This window comes from Ictalurus punctatus, chromosome 2 (assembly GCF_001660625.3).
Source record: "Ictalurus punctatus breed USDA103 chromosome 2, Coco_2.0, whole genome shotgun sequence".
Taxonomy (NCBI): domain Eukaryota; kingdom Metazoa; phylum Chordata; class Actinopteri; order Siluriformes; family Ictaluridae; genus Ictalurus; species Ictalurus punctatus.
In genome coordinates this window covers 19311615-19334864 of record NC_030417.2, presented here as the reverse complement: position 1 = coordinate 19334864, position 23250 = coordinate 19311615, and the positions used below count along the sequence as shown (strand labels likewise).

At 40.0% G+C, this 23250-nt stretch overlaps 1 protein-coding gene across 4 annotated transcripts; it reads left to right on the top strand.

Annotated features, from left to right (window-relative positions):
* Positions 1 to 1339: 1339 nt before the first annotated feature.
* usp7 (ubiquitin specific peptidase 7 (herpes virus-associated)) lies at positions 1340 to 23138 on the top strand. Of its 4 annotated transcripts, none has more exons than XM_017492462.3 (31): positions 1340 to 2326; positions 5248 to 5352; positions 8096 to 8294; positions 9155 to 9293; positions 9421 to 9509; positions 9592 to 9700; positions 10559 to 10689; positions 11310 to 11364; positions 11464 to 11544; positions 11665 to 11755; positions 11958 to 12040; positions 12132 to 12241; positions 12706 to 12862; positions 14666 to 14810; positions 15386 to 15516; positions 15631 to 15765; positions 16373 to 16474; positions 16603 to 16708; positions 16819 to 16911; positions 17056 to 17123; positions 17230 to 17330; positions 17426 to 17579; positions 18344 to 18411; positions 18510 to 18618; positions 19150 to 19227; positions 19347 to 19447; positions 19691 to 19790; positions 19928 to 20047; positions 20309 to 20380; positions 20860 to 20950; positions 21489 to 23138. In XM_017492462.3, exons 1-31 carry the CDS (start codon positions 2239 to 2241, stop codon positions 21593 to 21595), a joined length of 3318 nt encoding a protein of 1105 aa, XP_017347951.1. In that variant the 5' UTR covers positions 1340 to 2238; the 3' UTR covers positions 21596 to 23138. The 4 variants fall into 4 exon arrangements, with proteins under 4 accessions (XP_017347951.1, XP_017347942.1, XP_053529547.1 ...); XM_017492453.3 differs by having other exon boundaries at positions 12706 to 12883; XM_053673572.1 differs by lacking the exon at positions 1340 to 2326 and adding an exon at positions 3847 to 3903 and having other exon boundaries at positions 12706 to 12883.
* The last annotated feature ends 112 nt before the right edge of the window (positions 23139 to 23250 follow it).

The window sequence follows — 23250 nt, the reverse complement described above, 5'->3', positions numbered from 1 at the left end:
TATCTATCTATCTATCTATCTACATGTATGTCTGTCTGACTGTATATCTATCTATCTATCTATCTATCTATCTATCTATCTATCTATCTATCTACCTACATGTCTACCTGTTTGTCTGACTATCTATCTATCTACATGTATGTCTGTCTGACTGTATATCTATCTATCTATCTATCTATCTATCTATCTATCTATCTATCTACATGTCTACCTGTTTGTCTGACTATCTATCTATCTACATGAATGTCTGTCTGACTGTATATCTATCTATCTATCTACATGTATGTCTGTCTGACTGTATATGTATCTATCTATCTACATGTCTATTTGTCTGTTCATCAGTCTTCCTCTTTATCTGTCCATCTATCTATCTATCTTTCTATCTACATGTATATTTGTCTGTTTGTCAGTCTTCGTCTCTATCTATCTATTTATCTATCTATCTACATGTCTACCTGACTATCTAGCTATCTATCTATTTACATGTCTGTCTCTCTGTCTGTTTGTCAGTTTGTCTATCAGATATTTATCTGTTTGTTCATCTATCTATCTATCTATCTATCTATCTATGAAAGTCCAAGACCTGTTTATTTCTCACTTATAATTACATTCTATTAATAATAATTTGTCTATTTTATTATTTAGGAGAAATGTGCCTTGGTTTGTGATGTTACTGTGCTATAGTTCTACTCTTAAAGCTACAGGTTTTTATCAGAGTTTCATTATAACACTGTAATGGTTATGGTTAAGATGATTATTTCCTTAGCTATGTCAACTATAACATTAAAACGCCATAACATTCATCCTGAATACCATTTTTATTATATATTGCAGGTCATATGAATTCATATTAATCAGATTTATTAGGTTGTTTCTTTAATTGTCAGGTTGTTTTGAATGTGTAAAGTGTGTGAGTGAATAAAATACATTGCAGTTACAGCAGGCTTTATTGCCCACTTTGCAGAAACAGGTGCATGATGCAACTTTTTTTTAAACAAAATAATTCTCAAAGGGACATTCTAGAACAATATCTAAAAGTATATATAAATTTGAAAAATGTCCAGACTATACAGTATATTTTAATAAAGAGAATATAACTGTTTTTACGCTCTCTAAAATATAACTGGGATTTAACTGTAACGCTATTACACAGTGCGGGGGCGAATCCGAAATGGCGCTGTGTTCCCTATACAAGTGATTTAGCTAGGGCGTGAAATAACGGCTTCCCCGCGCTATCCTAGTGCACTACTTGGTCAATAAGAAATGCGTTTGTAATCGAGTCTGCGCGAGTGTTTAGATCCCCGTGCGGATGTGACATTTCAGAGAGGAACGCGACCGCCATTTTGAGTTTTAGCTCTTGCTGCACATCAGGAACCAAACGGGAGCGGTAAGAGAGAGAGAGAGAGAGAGCGCGCGCGCGAGAGAGAGACGCTCTGGCCGTGACCGGGCAAAATAATAGATATTCATACACATATTATATATAGTTTTATTGAGAAAAAACGTTTGAAGTGCAGCTTGTAGTCAAACCGATACGTTAGGTTTGTGTTCGCTTTCTGCGCGCTAACGTCCGAGAGAGCAGCGCGAGCGTCTTTTGTCGGTTTAAACTTCTAAATGAGTGCGGATTTAAATTAACAATCCGGTTTGAATGGATTGCATTTTTCGCCGCTCCCCCCTAGAAGAGGGACAATCGGAGGAGCATACGGACTGGAAATATTGCGAGGGAAGTTAAAAAATTTTCTCAGAAATTGCATGACTCGCTAATTAGTATTTTGTTTTTGGTGTATTAATCAACGTTTATGCTAGTTTACATTAACTAGCATCAGCTAGCTATAAACAGGGTATTTGTTTTCTCTTAGAAACGGTTGATTCCCCCCCCTTTCATAATTTGGGCCTCCGTTGTTGTTATTGTTATTGTTTTGGAGCCCGGTTAAAGAGTTTAAGCTCACCAACTGTCGCTGCTCACTCAACCTCCCATCAAAAGGCGCCGAGATTGGGCGAATAGCGAGCAAATACGTCCGCGTTTCTCTGCCCGCGCCCCCGCCGGCCTCCCTCCCTCATTCCCCGGCGCCGACCTCAGGAAAGGCCGAGGTCGCGTCAGCGCAGGCCCGGCCCTACTCGCGCAGTCCCGATACGCACCCGCATCCTCCGGCTCCCAGGAGCCCTTTCGCTACGGAACCCAACCCGGACAAGGGCGAGGGAAACCAAGACGACGACGGCACCGACCGTGAGATCACAAACATGAACCATCACCACCATCAGACGCAGCAGCAGCAACAGAAAGCCGGCGAGCAGCAGCTCAGCGAGCCCGAGGATATGGAGATGGAAGGTAGAAACACTCCAAATACTAAAACTATTCCCACCAAGCTTTTATAATAAATATAACCATTTTTATAAATACTTTTATGTAGCACAATTTCTTTGGTCACGTGTGTACATAAAAACAAACCAGTGTATTGTAAACATTGGTGTTACTACAGTGCTAGTTAGCTAAACTGTTAGCTCTCGCGCTAGCTAGTGTGTTTTGACCTGATTAGCGCGCTAGCTGGATTTTTCCTAGCGAACCTAGCCTACATCACAGTTGGACTGTGGGGAACATTATTAGCGTATTAAGGCACTACTCATATTTACTAAAACAGTTGAATAGTTAAAATATCTATATACATGTTAATCATTTGACATGCTAGTTTGATGTATTTGTTAGCATAGCAGCGCATTTAACATTAACGTGAGATAGCAGTAGGGGATGTATAAATAAATGTAGACAATATAATATTGTATAATAATGCTAAAGCGAAAACTTTTGTAACACATGTAGTTGTCTTTCTTGGATTTATTTTTTCATTCAATTTAAATCATGTATAAAGCTAACGCTAGCTCTGGGCTACATCAACAAACGTGGTGCTAAGCAAAGTTAGCGAGAATGAACGCAGTTCCAGGACTACAAACAAGTATTTATGACTCTTATTTAATTTCCAAGATAAATTAATTGATTTAACTCAAACACTAACACGTGTCTGATTTTGAAAAATGTTAATTGCGGTACAGTTTGTTTTATTTTATTAGCGGGCCGCCCGCAGGGAAATCTGAGTTTTTCTTCAAGCAAAGATAGACGAATGAATGTAAGATAAAATAAATGAAAATAAAACAAAAATCAAATGCGAGTGGAATAACCTGTTTACCCGCATTTTATTTTCTTATTTACTGTCTTAATTCATTAATTAATTATAAATATAGAACTTGTGAAAGAGGTGGGGGGAAGATGAGAAACCAGGCCGGCTAGCATGTTGTGCAGGTTTACAGGTTTGAGTTGTGAATTAAATCATAAAATGTTTAACAAACTATAAATAACAGAATAAAATAACAAGTAATTAACTAAATTTGTGTTTATGACCAGCTATGGACATGAAAACGCTAGCGGTGCTTTGCTTTTTTCACCTTATTTCAGTTTTATTTATTTTTGGTAAACCAATCAAACTCGCTTTAAAATGGTGATTTCATTCACTTTTTTGTATTTTGTTTGTATATATGTCTACTTCGTAATCGTTCATGGGTTTTTTTTCCTCACTTAGCCGCATAACAAGCTGACTAGCAAAGCAAGGGGGAGTGTATCTGGCGTTTTTATTCCAAGATGGCGGACTGTACGTTCTCCCTATCCGTTCTCGGACAAATCCCGCCCCTGTTGTTTAGGATTGGCTACTTATTATCCAGATTTGCGCTACGATTGGCTGACGCGGCAAATGCAGCGTGCAACAAGATGAAAAAAGCCAATCATTGAGCAGGAGGCGGGGTTTGTCGAATACGGATGGGGAAAAAATAACTTTTTTTTTTTTTCTTTTTTTTTTCTTTTCCCCTTCCTCTCCTCTCACCGATCAATTAAGCAACGCGAGGCCCGCGTCTGCTCCGGTACGTCCGTTTGTTTATATTTTTTGAGGCAACTGGAAAACGACGCAGTAACAAGTAACGCATTCTATGTATTATTTTGAATATTTTTTCCCGTGTATTATATGATAAAGCGACAATTAGTAATTGTGAGTAATGTGTGCGAGGTGGAAAAAATAACAGCAGTGATGTTAGCTTGATCTCGCGCGAGTCATGGCGGAGGTGGGGAGAGGGAGGGAGGGAGGGAAGGAGGTGTAACGAACGGATCAGCTCCGAAACGCATCACCGATAAGATAATGTCACGCCAGTGTCTGTTTATAGACCGTTTATAATCTGTTTATAAACAGATTAAGCGGAGTGATGTGTTGGTGTTAGCTGACGAGGCTAAGGCTAATAATGAGGCTGCGGCAAGGCCATGGCGCGCGCGTCACTCATTCACTGACACAGCTTCTGCGCGTGCTGTTGTAGCGCCATTTTTAACGCCTATAGCATTTATTTTAATCCACATTTCTAATTATTTTTTTCATATTTACTCGTCTTTCAGTATCACTGTCATGGGTGTATAGAGATAGATACCGGTCTTTGGCATGCTCCATGCAGGGGGGCGTTTCTTCCGCCTGTGTATAAAGGTTTAAATGGCTTCTTCCATCATGTCTTCTCTGGATGTTATTTTATCATTTAAAATCTAAGTTAAAACTAGGCACTAACAAATCTGTTGATTGTGTGTTTGGTTGTTTAGGAATGTTGACCATGTGTGATGTTTGTTTACACCACAGAGCTGTTGAGTCCTGGATCCTGATTGGTTAGGAGGTGTTGATTGGTTTTCTATAACAGCAGCTCTGACAGTAGTGCAGCTGAAAATCACAATGCGCTACCGTCCCTATAGTAGCAGCTGAGGATGTTTGTATAATGTTTATGCACGGAGTCTCCAGTGTCAGACGTAAAGCTGTGAGTTTTCCAACGTCAACGCAAAGTTTGGAGTTGTTGAAGTGTTGCTGTGGTGTAAGAGGAATAAAACACTTCAGGACATAGTGTCATAAGAAAAGGATTGACTTCAATTTTTTGTAATGTAAATTTGTGAGCGGAGATGAGGTTATACATTGCTGGCTCCTTACTGTTTGTCTGTTCATCTTTGTGCATTTCCTCATCATAAGATCATGTCATGAGCTGGGAAAACTCTCATTAGTGCATTGGGGTTTTTTTCTGTTTTTTTTTTGGGGGGGGGGGCTGAATTTCACCAGCACAAGCACAGTGAGCTTACAAGTGCTGCTTGCTATAAATATTATCACAGTCCTCTGTGTGTTAAGTGCGCTGAGCTTTTTTCATTACACACCTGATGTTTTTTTTCCTCTTCTGACTCTCCCTCAGCTGGGGACACGGATGATCCCCCAAGAATTCCTCAAAATCCAGTCATCAACGGGAATGTGGCAATGGCAGATGGACACAACAACACAGAAGAAGACATGGAGGACGGTGAGCGTGAACTTTAAAAGCTCTTGTATTTCTCTTCTCTTCGTGGCTAAAATTAACGAGTGAACTTGAACAACCTGGATGTTCATCAGCACTATAGTCAATTTAAAATCAGAGTTGGCACCCAACTAATATAGTTTGTTACATACTTTTTAAAAATAGCAAGAGGGTGACTGTAAAGGAGGACGACACCGTGGCCCACTTTTACTTCTGCTTATGTCGATCACATTTTTATCAAATTGTTTATGAAAACAGATTTCCAGAGTTACACATCTTAACCAGAGAACAGAGTGAAGAATAGCTTCCAGGTTGATGCTGTTCATGCTGAAATTTTCTGCAGTAACGAGTTTTCATATCTGAATTCATGAATATTTGATTTCTATACTTGAAAAATGAGAGACAATTAAAATGAGTTATTTTCTTTTTAAAAATAATTTTAAGGGGGCATTTATATCACAGACCGAGGAAAATCTGAAAAAAACCTCTTTCCTAGTTTCCCATTTTCATTTTAAAAGTAAGAGGATGTTGTGACAAATGCTTACCACTGTCTGTCTGTTGTATTTGTAGCGGTGACACTGCTAAACTTATGCACAACTTTCGTTAGGAGTCGATGCAAAAAATATGACCACGTGCATCATGGGTGCGATATCCACATTCTATTAGTTATGTATCCTAATTCAGTTACCCTTTTTATGTACAGCCCTCAGAGTGAAACTATATCAAGCACACGATGGTCACACAAGATCAAATGCACATGTGAAGTCCGATAGGTCCACGTTATGTGTGTTTAGTTATGCAACCTCTGTGAGTATGGTGCACTAGAAAAAGGCCATGGGACTCGGGCATTTTAACTGATTTGGAGCTCCATTTCTGGTACGGAGCTCATTATGTTTCAGTCATGTTTGGCTCAGACACTGTGAGCTTGTGTTTGTTTATATAGAAGCTATCATGAATCTATAGTACAGTTTGTGTACAATATTAAACCTCTGTTTGTAGGAAATATTAATTTATTTATTTTTATACTGTCAAATACACATTATTTATTTGCATTGTTTATGACTCAGAAATCAAAAAGGATGGTGCTTTGGCGTATCTCTGCCGGTGTGAACTTGTAGTGGAGTGTACAAATCCTAAATTTATAAGCGAGCCTTGGCAGACTTTGGCCATGCTTTAATCTGGAAACACTCAATCTGAATGAAGTGACTAGCAAAATCAGTAACTCCTCACAAAAGATAGTAAAACCCCGAATGATTTACATACCCTGAAATGGTTTGCCGGGGAAGGGGGCGGGGGATTAATGAGTCAATCGAAAGTGGTAGCCAGCGTAATGTAACCTATGGTCCTGTTTACAGCCGTTTAGGCTGTGAGCTGCAGTGTTGTCCTCAAATTGCTTGTACAATAAATTGTGTAATGTGGATCATTTTAGTGTCAGGCGGTGGGATTTTGGAAGCGCATCCTGTACAGCATCCAGAAGTGTTTGATTACCATCATGCACGTTACTTTTAACATCCACCAAACTAAAAATTTTCTTGTTTGAAAAGTCCTATTCGCATCGGATTAGTTTATCAGGGAATGGCTGTAAGCATTTTTTTTCCAACGCCTCCTCGGGGGTGGGGGCACTTTGTGTTTTGTGCGAACCCAGATGTTTGCATCAGGCGGTTATATGATTACGCCTCGTTTACAGCTCGGCGGTCTAAGACGCGCTGGAGTAGAGACGAGACGCTAGCTCTTATTTCAGTTTGGAGCGAATCAAAGTTCTAGCAACAGTTACAATAAAATAAAAAAGTCACAAAGCATCCAAGAAGCATCCATTTTTCTTCTCACATCTCAGGAATTGTTCAATATTTGTGTGAGGGGCACTGATACACACACTACGAGATTAAGTATGACAAGTAGCAGCAGTGTCACTTTTTTCAGAAACATCTGCATAGAAAATGAGGGGAAAACCACAAACATGGCCAATCCGGACGGCAATAAAGTCAAAGGAGCGTCTGTAAAATAGGAAATGCACCCCATGTAAACTTAATCTTGTCCGAATCGGGCTACACAGGGTGTCCAAAATTTCCGGGGTCAATGGGAATACGTTGAGCAAAATTCCCAAAAATAAAAATATGATGCAGAGGCTGAGAAAATGCATAGTGTGTATGTTGTAAATAATTAAGTAGTATGTAATATTACAGTCGGTGGTTCCTAATCGTGTAGTTTATAAAGATATATGGTTTTTTCAATTCAATTCAATTTTATTTGTATAGCGCTTTTTACAATACACATTGTCTTAAAGCAGCTTTACAGAAATATCAACATGGTATACAGATATTAAAGGTGCGAATTTATCCCAACTGAGCAAGCCACTGATTGGCGAGTAGTGGCGAGCCACTGAGTGGTTTTTCTTTGTTGTTTTTAAATCTATCAGATAACTGTGAATTAACACTCGTCCCAGGTTCCTGGGCTACCGTATTGTCAACACCTTCAAAAACAGGTGTGTTTAATGTGCTTTCTTGGTATTGAAGATATGAGATTAATTAGCTAATTAAAGGAACACACTCTCCCCAGTCGGCTTTGTGGAGGTTTTAAGAGTCTCGTACACACTGACAGATGTGTTTTTTGAACCAATCTTTCACACCGCTATCGCTGAACATGAATAACACACATGCCGGAAAACACACTATTTTTATAAACTTTTCCTGACTTTGAAGTTGAAACGAAGTGTTTGTGATTTTCTGTAACACTTTACTGAACTCCACAGATACAAGCTGGCGTTCCGAGGCCACCTTCCGCTTTGTGGTGGAGCGCTTTAGCCGGCTCAGCGAGTCGGTGCTCAGCCCGTCGTGTTTCGTAAGGAACCTACCATGGAAGATCATGGTGATGCCTCGCTTCTATCCCGATCGGCCTCACCAGAAGAGCGTCGGCTTCTTCCTGCAGTGTAATGCCGAGTCTGACTCCACGTAAGTTACCACGGGCTCAGGTTTATCATTTATAGCTTACACAAAGGTGTGGTTTGTTTTTGTTTGTGTTTATTATTTTTTTTACTTGCAGCCAGGGGCTTGTTTTTGCTGACACACTTCTCTTTGGCATTTTGGGTGTACTCGTGGTGTGTAAATGCTGCTGACGGTTAAGCATTCCTGTTCGTCTCGACATTTAAAATGCGCTAGCAGTATCGGGAGCTGGATGAAATCACAGTGCAGGAGCTGAATATTCAACAAATTCCTTGAACTGTGATTATAGCCGATACATCACTTTCTAGATATGAAGATGCATCATATAAATGTGCAGTTGTGATTAGCAATATCCAACGGAAATCTGTCTGCCTTGCATAATAAACGGTTCTCATTTGAATAAAGGTGCCAAGGGGCTACTGGAAGACTTAAGTTTATAATTATTTTCTCACAAATTTACCACAAATATAGTTTTGATGTTTTAGCATTTTGTTAAGATCTTGGAATGGAGGATCCTTACCGTATACTGTAATATATCCGGCTGATGAGGCGGAGTTACTGTGACCACCTTGATGTTGATTATTTTGCTATAGCATGTCCTGAAGTGTTTTATTCCTCTTACACCACAGCAATATTTCATAAATGTTCAATATTTGGGACAATATGCTATGTTGTAGCTGGACCTGCGAACCCCACTCCCCCACCCCCCTTTTTCCCTTCTCTCTCTCTCTCTCTCTCTCATTTATTCATGTAAATTCTCTTATTTTTTCTCTCCACAAATCTGACACTTCAGAGACATTTCCATGCTGAAGCCATCAAGCTACTCAGAATTATTCGTCATCTTAACATCATTGTCCGTTTTTTCTTAGATCATGGTCATGTCATGCTCAAGCCATGCTGAAAATCATCAACTATAAGGATGACGAGAAGTCGTTCAGCCGGCGCATCAGCCACCTGTTCTTCCACAAAGAAAATGATTGGGGTTTCTCCAACTTCATGTCATGGAGTGTAAGTAATTATTATTATTTTATTTTTTAAAATGTTTTTTACAAAATATTTTTTCCCCACTTCTCCTTGATAACAATTGGCTTCTTGAGCCTTCATACTCACCGAGGTGTGCGTTTGTGCTTTTTAGGACGTTACCGACCCAGAGAGAGGCTTTGTGGAAGACGATAAGGTCACATTCGAGGTTTCTGTCCAAGCCGACGCTCCTCATGGTGTCGCGTACGTGAACTCGGTCATAGAAGTTTTAATGTTGTGTTTATTTACCATTAAATTGTAATAATTATGAAAATTCTGTGTATAGATGGGATTCAAAGAAGCATACTGGATACGTAGGATTAAAGAACCAAGGAGCCACGTGCTACATGAACAGTCTGCTGCAAACACTCTTCTTCACCAACCAGCTCCGCCGGGTGAGAAACAAATCATCCTTTATGTCAAACTGCGAATGAGTGCGTTTGAAATAAAATGGCTGTGAGGCACGACTCAGTGGGGCCAGGCGCTTTGTGGCTCAACTACTTAGCAATAGAGCAAGTCTAGAAACTAATGGGACCACCAGTGCTTGTTAGCAAAGGCAAACTTTTGATGATGATATGGTCCTGCTTCCTGTTTTTGGTAGCCATACTAAGTCGCAAATGGACTCTATAAGCTTGTTTATTATTGTTCAAGAAATGCCCTCACTTCCTGTTTGAGGACTTTGTTTGCATGCTATGGACTAATCGACCTGTATATCAAAAATCCAGTTTTGTTCGGATCGGTTTCACAATGCTTGGACAAAATTTGTAGGAAAAGAAGTGAAGAAAACCTTTTGAAAAAATTCAAAATGGTTGAAAATCCAATATGGCAGAAATTAAGTGTTGTCTGAATACTCATAGGAAAGTGGAATCATAGTTGACCTGCAGTGTGCTCCATAATTATTGGCAAGCTTGGTATAAAGTTCTACATAAAAGATTTGTGATTATTTAGTGTAATCCTACAGATAGTGTGAGAGAACTTGATGTTTAGTTGACCTAGATTTATTCGAAGTATGAAGAAAAAAAAAGTGCAAAATTATTGGCATCTAGTACTTCGTGCATAAATAATAATTTTTATTCCTCTTGAAAGTAGAGAGCTCTTTTTCTTATGTCAAGTTTCGTTCAGCGGAAACATTTAGGAATTGAGTTCTTATCCTATGCCGTCTGTAATTCTTTATGTGGTTCTAATGGTATTTGAATAATGGTCCTCTGTGTTTGGGGTTTATCTTAACATTTTTGGGGTTTGTTTTCTCGTAGGCGGTCTACATGATGCCCACCGAGGGTGACGACTCCTCCAAAAGCGTACCCCTGGCACTACAGAGGGTCTTCTACGAACTCCAGCACAGTGATAAGCCCGTTGGCACAAAAAAACTGACCAAGTCTTTTGGGTACGAGGACCTTTTGTTTTCTCATTATGCATAAAAATAAAAAGAATATTAGTAGTAATAATAATTTATTGTAATATTAGGAATAATAGTATTAAGCTTTGTAGTACTTTAAAATGGAAAGTCCTTTACAGTATGAAGTATCAAGTTAGGTAGACAAAAATAAGAGAAAAATGGGTAAAAGATAATTAAACAAATAATAGTACTTATGAAAATAGAACTTTCCACATAAAATTTAACAATATATAATATGTTAAAATGGAATAAAATTACAAGGACTGTAATATATGTAATGTGGCAGTAATTAAGTTGTATAATAAAAAGCAAGTGAAAGTGGGGGGAGGGGGGTTGTCTCTTTTTTTTAAATCAGTGATGGACGGAGCCTGATTCATATTGGAAAAAATAGAAGTGAATTTTTTTTCCAATTTAGAAGTGGTTTTAGGCATTATATTGTAGGAAATCGAATTTATTGGTATAAATAAAATTATAGTGAGCATCCATGATGTTCTTCCTTATACATTTGATATCTGTCTTATAAAACATAATTTATATCGTATGCTTGTATCCAGTGCACGTCTCTGTGCTGTTTGTGTAGTTACACTATGTGTGTGTGTGTTGGTCAGGTGGGAGACGTTGGACAGTTTCATGCAGCACGATGTCCAGGAGCTGTGCCGAGTGGTGAGTTTCAGAGGCATGAAGTTTTTAAACACCACATAGAAATATTCTCACTCCTAACGTCTAAGTGCAAACTGAAGCTATGGCGTTTCTCCCTTCCAGCTTCTGGACAACGTCGAGAACAAGATGAAGGGGACATGTGTGGAAGGCACCATCCCGAAGCTCTTCAGAGGAAAGATGGTGGTAAGCTGGCTCACTTTTGTCCCTTTTTCTGTGTTTTCTGTATTAGTTTAAAAAAAAAAAATAATTAATTAATTTATTTATTTCTGTTGAGGTGAATTGATAACCGCGTGTGTTTTGTAGTCCTATATCCAGTGTAAGCACGTGGATTATAGATCTGAGCGAATAGAGGATTACTACGATATTCAGCTCAGCATAAAAGGAAAGAAAAACAGTGAGTACCCCCCTTCCCCCCAAGTTTACAGTGATATTTAGTGCGAGTTCATTGTACACCGCAATGTTCAGGTACTTTAATATACTGTGATGTATTTTATTTTATTGTGGACACGAGAGTATTATTTCCAAATGTGAAAGGTGATAAACAGCCACAGCTGTTCTGACATGTCATCTTTTTTTCTTTTTTTAAATCTCTGCAGTCTTTGAGTCATTTAAAGATTATGTGGCAGTGGAGCAGCTCGATGGGGATAACAAGTACGATGCAGGGGAGCACGGCCTACAGGTGCACATTTCACTCTTGAGACTCTCCATTGAACCACACACTTGCACGCTTTCAGCACATTATGATCCTGACTCGTGCTACTGTTTTACAGGAAGCTGAGAAGGGGGTGAAGTTCCTCACTTTTCCTCCCATCCTGCACTTACAGCTCATGAGGTTCATGTACGATCCCCAGACTGACCAAAATATTAAGATCAATGACCGGTAAGAACTGTTATGTTGACAATAGTGCAACTTCCGTTAACACTGTTACTCATGAATATGCAAGCTAAATCCTTTAAGTAAAATTGTAATGTAATTTTCAAACAGTAGCTGGATTCTCATTTGACCAATCATCAGCACTCCTGAGCTGGTCAATTACCTTTCTTACGTTTGCGGTCTTTGATTACTACAAGTGTGGACCCAAACCAATATGCTAAAGCATTATCATTTGGGCACATGGCGAGTGCTGGAGTTCTTTTGTGTTAAATGAATCAAATCCTCCAGTTTATTGTTAGTAAGTATGTGTATCGCACAAAGAGCGAGGTTCACTCTAAAAATAACCTCACGATTGACTCCTCTAAGCAGCAGTCATTAACTCAGTAGTTTGGAGCTGCTATAAGCTTAGATTTCTTTGCTGATATGAGTCCAGGTGTGTGTGGTGATGATGAGTAACGTTGCGTCCTCAGTTTCGAGTTTCCCGATCAGTTACCACTGGATGAGTTCCTGCAGAAACCGGATGTAAAGGACCCGGCCAACTACATCCTGCACGCCGTTTTGGTGCACAGCGGAGACAACCACGGCGGCCATTACGTCGTCTATCTCAACCCCAAAGGAGACGGCAAAGTGAGTGTCACGGAACCAATAGTGAGGACCCATTTCCTTATTTTTTGGGGGGGGGGTACTATAGATGAACATATTAGAGCCCAAGACAGGTGTCGCTCTAGAAACTACTGCTCAGGTAGTTGATTATTTTACATTAACAGCACATCCTAAGGCGCTTTATTCCTCTTGTACAATAGCAATTGTATTCTGTATACACATTCTAGGTAAGATATTGGATCAAGAGCATTAATGTAAACACCTCCTGAACAAACAGCATCTAGAGTTCTACAGCGCTGTGGTATAATGGCCTTTCGACCAATACGTAAGAGGTAGAAACCATTTGGATATTTTAATATTCGTAATATAATTGCTTTTTTTATTTGAAGGCGTAAAAGTCTTACCATTAGAGATCGTAAATACACTGCGACTTTGCATCTCTTTGTACAGATTGACAGCTGTCTAACGTCTCTAATATGTAAACATCTACAGTTCTGATCTGTGTATATTGTCATGTTTGCTGCATGTTACATAATGAGCACCTTCCCTTGTTTGTGTTATACTCTGGGATTAGTTTTTGGTTTAATGGTCAAACCTAATGCAGTTTTTTTGGGGGGGGGTTTTTTGTTGTTTTTTTGTTTTTTTAGGAAAAATACATTTTAACGTGTTAGAGTTCCTTAAACATTTCTCGCCATGAAAATAGCTGTAGAAGCTGCCATGGTGTTAAAATAACAAAGAAACATTTTGGTCTAGTGTAATTATTTAAGCATGTCAGGGTATTTTTGCTTAGTGTTAATCAGCCACAATTGAAACGCAAAATATTGTTTTCCCCTCTATGGCTGTTATGCAAATAGTTAAAGTGGTGCAAAAAGAATGTATTCAAAAGTGCTCCAGGCAAACACAGCTGTTGTGTCTGAAGTGCTGGAAAGCGATGCAGCAATCTGTAAAACAATTTTACTTAATAAAAAGTTTTAAGATGTTATAAACAATTAGAGTTTCAGATAATTGTCTTGTGATGCAATGTCTATATTCTGTTGTCTGATGTATATAACATCGGAGAGGTCTACATAGTCTTCAGTGCAAGGGTCAATAAATCATACTTATTAACCATCACCTCAATATTGATTATTTTCCTGTAACAGCACACCCCAAAGTGGTTTGTTCCTCTTACATTTTTTTACTTTTTATTTAAACACTTTTATAGTTGCTCTTAATGTTGTGGAAAGCTGGTATATATTTAGCCCACAGAGTTTTTAACTTCCTTTAAAAGCTACTTGGAAGCCATATCTTAAATGCAAGGACATGTAAAGGATTTGCGACCCGGCAATGAAGGTAATAATATGTTCGTTGTCCTTTCAATTTGCAGTGACAGTCTGTGCATTACCCCACCCCCCACTACCCCCCTCGTTATTCTGGAGAGCTGACTAGAGTAAGAGTGACGGATATGATGACAAATATATCATGATACTTGGACATTTTATGTATGTATCATGATATCTATAAAACTAGTCAAAGTTTCTAGTCAAAGTTTGTTTGTTAGAAAATGAATTATATTGATTTTCTATCTTCACATCGCCCAGCCCTAGTCCACTATTCTGTCCTCAAAATGACAGCTGTTTTAAAGTGTGACCTTACACAAGACAAGACGCAACACTACTACAGGTAGCGTTCCCATGAAAGCGTTCTCATTATTGTTGTTTTCTCACAGCTTTGTGATTTCTCTTGCTCCTCATCCAAGTGTAATTTAACATTTGCATAAAAACGTGGTCTGTCTGCGTATATTAACAACGCATGCCAGCGGAATTAAGTTGTTTCCCTTTCCACCAGTGGTGCAAGTTCGACGATGACGTCGTTTCCCGATGCACTAAAGAAGAGGCCATCGAACACAACTACGGCGGCCACGACGACGATCTCTCCGTGCGCCACTGCACCAATGCCTACATGCTGGTCTACATCCGAGAGTCTAAGCTCAGTAAGTGGGTTTCGTTTCTTCAGTTTCCTTTAAACTGACTGAAACCAGCTGCTCCGTGATGGTCTGTTCGTTACGGAGCACAAAATCGAGACAGGAGAGCACGAGTGCCAAACTCTGTTACATAACCTGCCGAACCAAGTGTTCTGTGTCGCTCTGATGAGAAGGTTCTCTTTCAGCTTTTACTGGTTGTGCAGGTTTCAATGTAGGCAAAATTTATTTTAATTGTTAATAATAAATTCAGTGTTGAATTAGTGGAGACCGAATGCAATGCAGCTATATAACTGATGCGCTGGATTACCGCAGAGATTCAGCTTAGATGATGAGTGATGCCCAAATCCCACTTCACTATCAACAGGTAGTTGAAAAGCGTTGTGGGTAATGTGGGAAACTGGTGACCAAAGTAAAAATCGATCCACGAAAATATCTTGGGTATAGCAGATGATTAGGACGGAGGGTAGAGATCAGTGTGGTGCTTGCAGTTCACCTAACAGACAGCGGAGGGCTTTGGCCATTACACACTACTCCCTTAATTAGATAATCATAACAGTACACGGGGATAAACTGTGTGTGTGTAGGTGAGGTGCTGCAGCCGGTCACAGACATGGACATCCCTCAGCAGCTGGTGGAGAGACTGCAGGAGGAGAAACGGGTGGAGGCACAGAAACGGAAGGAGCGCCAGGAAGCTCATCTCTACATGCAAGTGCAGGTGAAAACATGTTTCTTTCAGTTTTTTGGTCTGATTTCAGAAAGCTATCAAAGATGTTCTGAGCTTGTGATGGATCTGCCAGTTTTTTTTTGTTTTGTTTTTGTGTGTTTGTAGATGGTGACAGAGGACCAGTTCTGTGGGCACCAGGGCAACGACATGTATGACGAGGAGAAAGTGAAGTACACCGTGTTCAAGGTGCTGAAGAGCTCCACCCTGGCCGAGTTTGTGCAGAACCTCTCTCAGACCATGGTGAGTTCCACAGCACACACCTCACCAGGCTTCCCCGTTCAGTTTACCTGCTGGCGCTCCGACTGTCCCTACAGTGGTACGTGCTGTGCCCTTTAGAGCTTCTGTGGTTGCTCAGAACGATGACTTTATTGACCCTGTAAGGAAATTCTGCCTTGTTAATGCAACCTGGGACACCAAACTTTGTTTTCCAACCAAGTCTTTAGGATGGAGGACAGGAGAGCTGTGATAAAATGGCTAATTTTAGTAAACATAATTAAAGGTGTCAGACTTCTTGATGGGGTTGTCTGCTGTTAAATTCATCAAAAGGATTTATTAAATCAATAGAACAAATTGTTTTAAGTGACGATGTAAATTGAAACTGATGCTGAAATCACACTCATTAACCGTAGTAGTTGCAGTTTATCCAGTCATATGCAGGGAAAGAGGACATGATGGTGTTTCTCATTTGAATTTCATGCGTATTCATAAAGGTAACGATGTACTGATGTTTCTAGGCCCCTTCAGTGTAGTTAAATCAGGCTCCTTCTGGCCAGATCAGATCAGAATCTCTTGCTTCTGTGCTCAGTCTACTCAAACTGGTGTTGAATGTCTTATCGATTGTGTGCAGGGTTTCCCACAGGACCAGATGCGGCTGTGGCCCATGCAGGCCAGGAGCAATGGCACCAAGCGGCCGGCCATGTTGGACTATGAGGCAGACTGCAACAAGTCTGTAAGGGATTAGCAAAAGCCATGGAAATAGTTTGGCTCTTCACGTATCCTTCTGTTGCCTGTAGAATTATATATCAGGTCTGTGCGTGTGTGTGCTTAAGCGAGATTTTGCTGTGCTTCACTCACTAGATGATTGACTTGAGTGACAACGAGAACCCCTGGACAATATTTCTGGAAACGGTAGATCCAGAAATGGCCGCCAGTGGTGCGACATTACCCAAGTTCGACAAAGACCGTAAGTGTGACACCAGACACACACACTGAATTTTCTCTGAAAACATTTCATCACCTCCATTTACCTCTAGTCTTCTGGTTTAATGTTCTTTTTCTTCCTTTAATTTTCAGATGATGTCATGTTGTTCTTGAAGATGTATGACCCAAAAACCAGAAGCTTAAATTATTGTGGACATATCTACACACCTATATCCTGTAAAATACGTAAGTAACGTAACTTCTGTGGGATGGATGTTAGGTTACAACACTTGTTTCTCTTTAAATTATCTAATTAAAGATATAAAGCTCAGTTGCAGTGTTAAAGGTGGAAAGCTGACCATCTCTCTCTTTCTTCTTTCTTGTGATCAGGAGACTTGCTGCCAGTCATGTGTGAAAGAGCAGGGTTTCAGCAGGGAACTAGTCTTCTCCTCTATGAGGTATGTTTTTTCTCTCTCTTTTTTTCTCTTTTTGCATTTTGTGTTACTCAATCCTGTATTGTTTTTGCTAATTTGTTAAGCTGTGATTTATCCCTGTAATCCACAGGAAGTTAAACCGAATTTAACGGAGCGGATACAGGACTTCGACGTCTCCCTGGATAAAGCTCTGGACGAGCTCATGGACGGAGACATAATTGTGTTCCAGAAGTACGCGTTCTCTCCTCAGTCAGCTTTGAGTTTCTGTTCAGTTTCTCGGGGGGGGGGGAGCAGGTTAATGACTCTTCCTGTCGTCTGTTTAACAGGGATGACCCAGAAAACGACGCCAGCGAGCTTCCAACAGCAAAAGACTATTTCAGAGACCTGTACCACCGTGTGGACGTCATCTTCTGTGACAAAACCATCCACAACGACCCGGGCTTCGTTGTTACACTATCCAACAGAATGAACTACTTCCAGGTTGGTTTTGTGGAAATAAGTGACCTTGACCGTGTGAGACTGAGTATAAATAGAACTCTGTAGAGGGGTGGGGGGGGTGTGCGTGTGTGTGCTATGATCAAAAGTAAACACAAGTAAAATAATATTCCTAAAGGCAGTGAGTTACAGAAACCACAAGGTGCAGTGAAAGTGAGTTTTTATTATTAATTTAGGACTGTAGTTTATTTGGGTGCTTTTTGTGCATCCATAAACATAATGCATAAATACTATAAAATAAATTTTATATAAAATTTATTTTGTAGTATTTATGCATTATGTTTATGGATGCACAAAAAGCACCCAATTAAACTACAGTCCTAAATTAATAATATATATTCTTTGTGTGTGTGTGTTGGGTTCTTTTCTGTTTTGGGCGCAAATAGTTGTGTAAAGTTTTAGTATGAAGTTTATATTTGTAACACTGTGGATTTTATTTTAAATAAACAAAAAAATGGTACTGCAAGCTTGCCCCGCCCCCATCCGATTAATTGAAAAAATAACCGGCCAACTAATCGATTATGAAAATCATTAGTTGCAGACCTAATTTTAACCCAATAACCGACCCGCAGCAGCTGATTTAACATTTTAAAGCTGTGATCTGCTCCTCATGTTACAGCTCAAGTTAAGACCGAAAATTCCACTTCTCTGGTTTGCTTCAGTGCATCTGGACACGCAAAAGATTCATCATTCCTGAGCAGACTGCCTCCCTTGTTCACTTCCTCATATGTTTTTAATGTTATTTGTAGGTGGCAAAGACTGTTGCACAGAGGTTAAACACTGACCCCATGCTCCTACAGTTCTTCAAGTCACAAGGGTAAGTCTGCTCACGTCTCACCCTCATGTCCCTCATTTCCTCATGTTCACTGTGTCATAACTAGTTTTAACCTTATTTGTCCTCTTTATGCTGGGCAGGTACAGGGATGGCCCGGGAAACCCACTCAGGCACAACTACGAGGGAACTCTCAGAGACCTGCTGCAGTTCTTCAAACCACGGCAGCCCAAGAAGCTCTACTACCAACAGGTGAGCTCATCGGAGTCGCATAGCATCGTCTTTAGGTTTTTTTATCAAGAGATGACATACAAATCGTCTTTATTTGCAGTTGAGTTCTGAATGGAAAGGGAAACCGGGAACACAGAATAAAATGGTTTATATAAACACACGAGACTTTTTTAAAAGGAAATTCGGATTGGTAATATAACTAGCGCTGTGGTGTCATGGTCATGTCTTTCAGTGTTGCTAGTTTGTGATAAATATCATACAGAGGACCTGTGAGTTAAAATAGTGATTCATAGGCTACATGAGTACCAACATACCAGTTATAAATATAGCTTTATTTTTTGAAGACTGAGCTTTTATGGTGTCTTGAATATAAATGAGTGAGTAAAGCAGAGTAGAATGATCGTCATAAGCATCTCGATGCCATGCTTGACAGTGCTCCTGTATAGCATGACATGTTGGACGTAGCAATCGGAGCTCTCTGTACAGGAACCTGAGCCCCACCGTGCAGGTTCAGCCCCGGTCCTCTGATTTAATTCACGTCTCCTCTCGCAGCTCAAGATGAAGATCACAGACTTTGAAAACCGGAGGAGTTTCAAGTCCATATGGCTCAACAGTCAGTTTCGGGAGGAGGTAAAGAAAGTTCCTCGAGGAGCATCCTGCATTCATTTACTGTAAATTAATTAATTAACCAGTCTATTTGTTTATTTTCGTCATAACGCTGTATTCCTGTTTTTGTTTCTGTCTTCCAGGAGATCACACTATATCCAGACAAGCATGGCTGCGTTCGAGACCTTCTCGAGGAATGTAAAAAGGCGGTGGAGCTCTCAGACAAAGGCTCCGAGAAGCTCAGGTATAAACCACTGCTAGTGTTTAGCGTTCATGCTTTCGTTTATCCTGTCCTTGGGTCTGTAGAAAGCTCTTACAGAAGCATTTTGATGAAAAGCTGATGCCGGTTGCTTTCCTAATGTGTCTCATGTTGAAGCGCGCCATTAAATCCGATTCACTCCTTCACTCCGCCTGTCACTACTTTTCATCAGTCTTATATTGAACCTCCTTTTGAGCTCCTTGTCTTTTTGCCCTCTTTTTCCCGTAGGCTGTTAGAAATCGTAAGCTACAAAATTATTGGGGTTCACCAAGAGGACGAACTGCTAGAATGTTTATCTCCCGCAGCCAGCCGGACGTTCAGAATAGAGGTGAGATCTTATTTGTGCCTCCCCTCAGGGCCTCTCCTTGCTTCATTCTGTAAATCCAGATTCACCCAGTTTTCAATCGATGTGTGCTTGCAGAGGTTGTGAAAGTGTGTATTTGGAATTTCGTTTGTGTCCGTTAGGAAATCCCTCTGGACCAGGTCGACCTGGATAAGGAGAACGAGATGTTGATTCCAGTTGCACATTTCCACAAGGAGGTCTTCGGGACTTTTGGAATTCCGTTCTTGCTAAAGATTCGTCAGGTGTGTTAGTTTTGTGTGAATCTGTGGGTTCATGTTTGACGATATAGGAGCCATATTGACTTGATGAGTAGCCAGCTAACAGAGTAAACTAATCAAAGCAGCACAAACGATAATGTTCATCCCATGCCCACTCTGCCTCATTATCAACCAGGATATGAATAAATTTGGTCATAACATTGTTAGTAGGAGCATTGAAACAGAATCGTGTGTCGTTATCAGTTAATGAGCATTAACGCTAACCCACTGCTGTGCTGTGTCCAGGCCGAGCCCTTCAGAGAGGTGATGAAGAGGATCCAGGGCATGCTGGATATCCAGGAGAAAGAGTTTGAAAAGGTAAATCATAATGTCTGCTGGTTTAGACGTAGCCACTGCGTGATGTGGACTAGGGAGAAATGTTTTGTTATGCCTTTTGTAGTGTAGATTATAAGATATTCACACATATATATATATATATATGTATATATATATATATATATATATATATATATATATATATATATATATATATAAATTAAAAATTTTATTTATTTATTTATTTTTTACTTATTTTTGGGGGGGGGACACCAAACCAAAAATGGCACAGCTACTGAAGGCTGAGAGTGTTTTGCCTTTAGTCTTTTGTCTAATTGAATTTTTGTTGAGCATGTGTGTGCACATTGGTCTGAATTTCCAACATACTTCAGCCCTATTTGGCCAGGGTTAGCTTACCTGGAGAGCTCCTATAATTTAACGTTAGTTCGTAGTGGCTTGTTAATGTGCATTTCATTTTTATAATGATTGATAATGATTTTAATTATTTTTTTGCATTTCAGTTTAAATTTGCGATCGTGATGATGGGCCGGCACCAGTACATCAACGAGGACGATTACGAAGTGAACCTGAAGGACTTCGAGCCACAGCCGGGTATGTCATTAAGCTAGATGTTAAGTACTGTGTCCCGTGTCCTTACATGACAAAGGACCTACAGCTCACTGGTGTCACTTACAGTTGGCTTTAAAGAATGGTTTTAATCTCTCAACCTTGTGGTCAGTTTAGAAGCAAGCTACAGCTACCACATTCAGCCTAGTTCTCATTTTCGCATAGTGTAACACTGTTATATTCTGATTGGGCAGAAGGTGTTCATTTATTTTCTTTAACAGCGGCTCTGACAGTAGCGCGGTTGCAAATCACTCGTCGTACCAAGTTATCGTTTCTATAGTAACAGTTAATTTTTTGTGCAAGTGGAATAATTCAGTATAGAGGGGAGGTGCTTGGACAGGAAATGATTGAACTTTGGCGTGATAACAGTTCCGGTTAGTTATTGTTTAAACAGACCACAAAAAAAAGATACTCCATTTGCTGAAAGTCTAGGAATTTCATTCATTTATTGGTCACTGGATCTTGCACATGAAGATGTAATATTTGTTGCTCTTTTTGTTTTGTTTTTTTGCCCCCTCTGCAGGAAACATGTCCCACCCGAGACCCTGGTTAGGGCTCGACCACTTCAACAAAGCGCCGAAGCGAGGGCGCTACACGTACCTGGAGAAGGCTATCAAGATCCACAACTGATGTGCTCTCTCCACCTTAACCGCCCCTTATTAAAGACTCTAACCAGAAGTTGTGTGTGTGTGCACCACTTTTTACCACCTGCCCTGCGGTTACACAGGCCCTGCCTATGAAGTCTTCAGCAAATCAGAGTTCCTGCTCATCATGTTCTTCTCCCCTGACACCCCCCCCCCCCCCTTCCTTAAGCTCTTTGATTTGACTTCTGTCACCCGCCTGTTTTTTTTTTTTTTGGTCTGGGAGAATGAATTGAATTTTAACAAAAGGGGGAACAGTATGAACTATGTAGACAGGTGTAATTTTTTTTGTTTTCTTTCCGTTTTTGGTTTTGTTTTCCTTTTAATTTTTGGTTTTAAAGAATTGTTACGGCAAGAAAGCTGCTGTGTGCGTAGCGAGGGAGGGAAGAGGACAGAAAAAGTTCTGCCATTTACACACAAAACGGATGACGAACAGATGGATGTCGGCTATTTAACCAACTTTTAACCAAAAAGGACACCACTGATGGCTAAAGCTTGCTGGAACTCTGAAGCAGTTCCATGTTTTCTCGTTCCTTAGTGCAAAACTAGTTTTTTTTTTTTGTTTCTTTTTCTTTTTTTTTTCTTCTATGTTTACACAATCCTCACTTAGCTCAGTTAAGAATTCAGTCGTATCTTTCATGGAAAAAGTTGTATGATAAAAATAAAGATCCACAGCATCGTTTTAAAAGCAAACAAGAAACGAAATGAATCGTCTGTACTTCATTTTGCACGTTGGCACTTAATATCAAAGGTTTTACATTTCTCCTGACTGGTAAAATGTAATCTTTGACCGTGCTTTGGCCTCGAGGCCCCCTGTGTTCTCTCCCCCCCCTTCCACCCTTTTACGCTTTCTCTCGCTCTGGTTTTCCAACTTCCTTCATCCTTCTGAGGTTTTTGCCATGGCGTTGGAGGTGGTGTCGCTTTCCATTCGTCCTATATTTGCAGGAGGCTGCAGACTTTCGCTAGACTGGTTCAGGATGTAGAGAAACCAGCATTAAAAATGAATCGTTTTTTTTTTGTTTGTTTGTTTTAGTTTTGTTCCTTCTCCCTATTTTGTTTCTAAGCACAGAAGGAGGCGTGCTCCCGAGTGCGTAGTCTGCTTTGTAAAGACAAACATTTAAAATTGTGTATATTTAAAAAGGATGGACATGTAAAATTAAAGACACACTTTTGTTGGGTACAGATCGATTCAGATGTTCATATTCATTGTGTGTAGTTTTATTTTGGACACCGTTTTATTTTATTTTCCTCAACTACTTGCTACAGTTCGTTTTGAGTGCAGATGCGGATCATGTCTTTTGAATCCGGTCCCCCCCCCCCCCCCCCCCCCCCAGCCTAATTCCTCCGTGTAGCAGCAGTGTACAACAACTATTCCTGTATATTGCCTTTTTGCTGAAAAATGTATGTTGAATAAAATTTTCTATAAAAGCTACTGCAACCATTGATGGAACATTGTGATCCTGAAAAGACTGGTTTCCTATGCTGATTGGCACTTCAATGCTGCAATTAAAAAAAAAAGTTTTGGTCTGCTACGTTTGCGAATCTGGATAATTTTATCTTTGAGTTTTGAGTCACACAATTTTTTTTTCCCCTCCCACCGTAATGAGTGTTCATTCTGCACTTGCTGTTCAACATCAGCATGAT

Bases quoted from the DNA above. Each gene is read 5' to 3' on its own strand.
- usp7 (XM_017492453.3), top strand. From the start codon at position 2,239: ATGAACCATCACCACCATCAGACGCAGCAGCAGCAACAGAAAGCCGGC. The intron at 9,701-10,558 runs GTGAGAAACAAA...GTTTTCTCGTAG, and splicing joins TCACCAACCAGCTCCGCCGG to GCGGTCTACATGATGCCCAC. The intron at 16,709-16,818 runs GTAAGTGTGACA...TTTAATTTTCAG, and splicing joins ACCCAAGTTCGACAAAGACC to ATGATGTCATGTTGTTCTTG.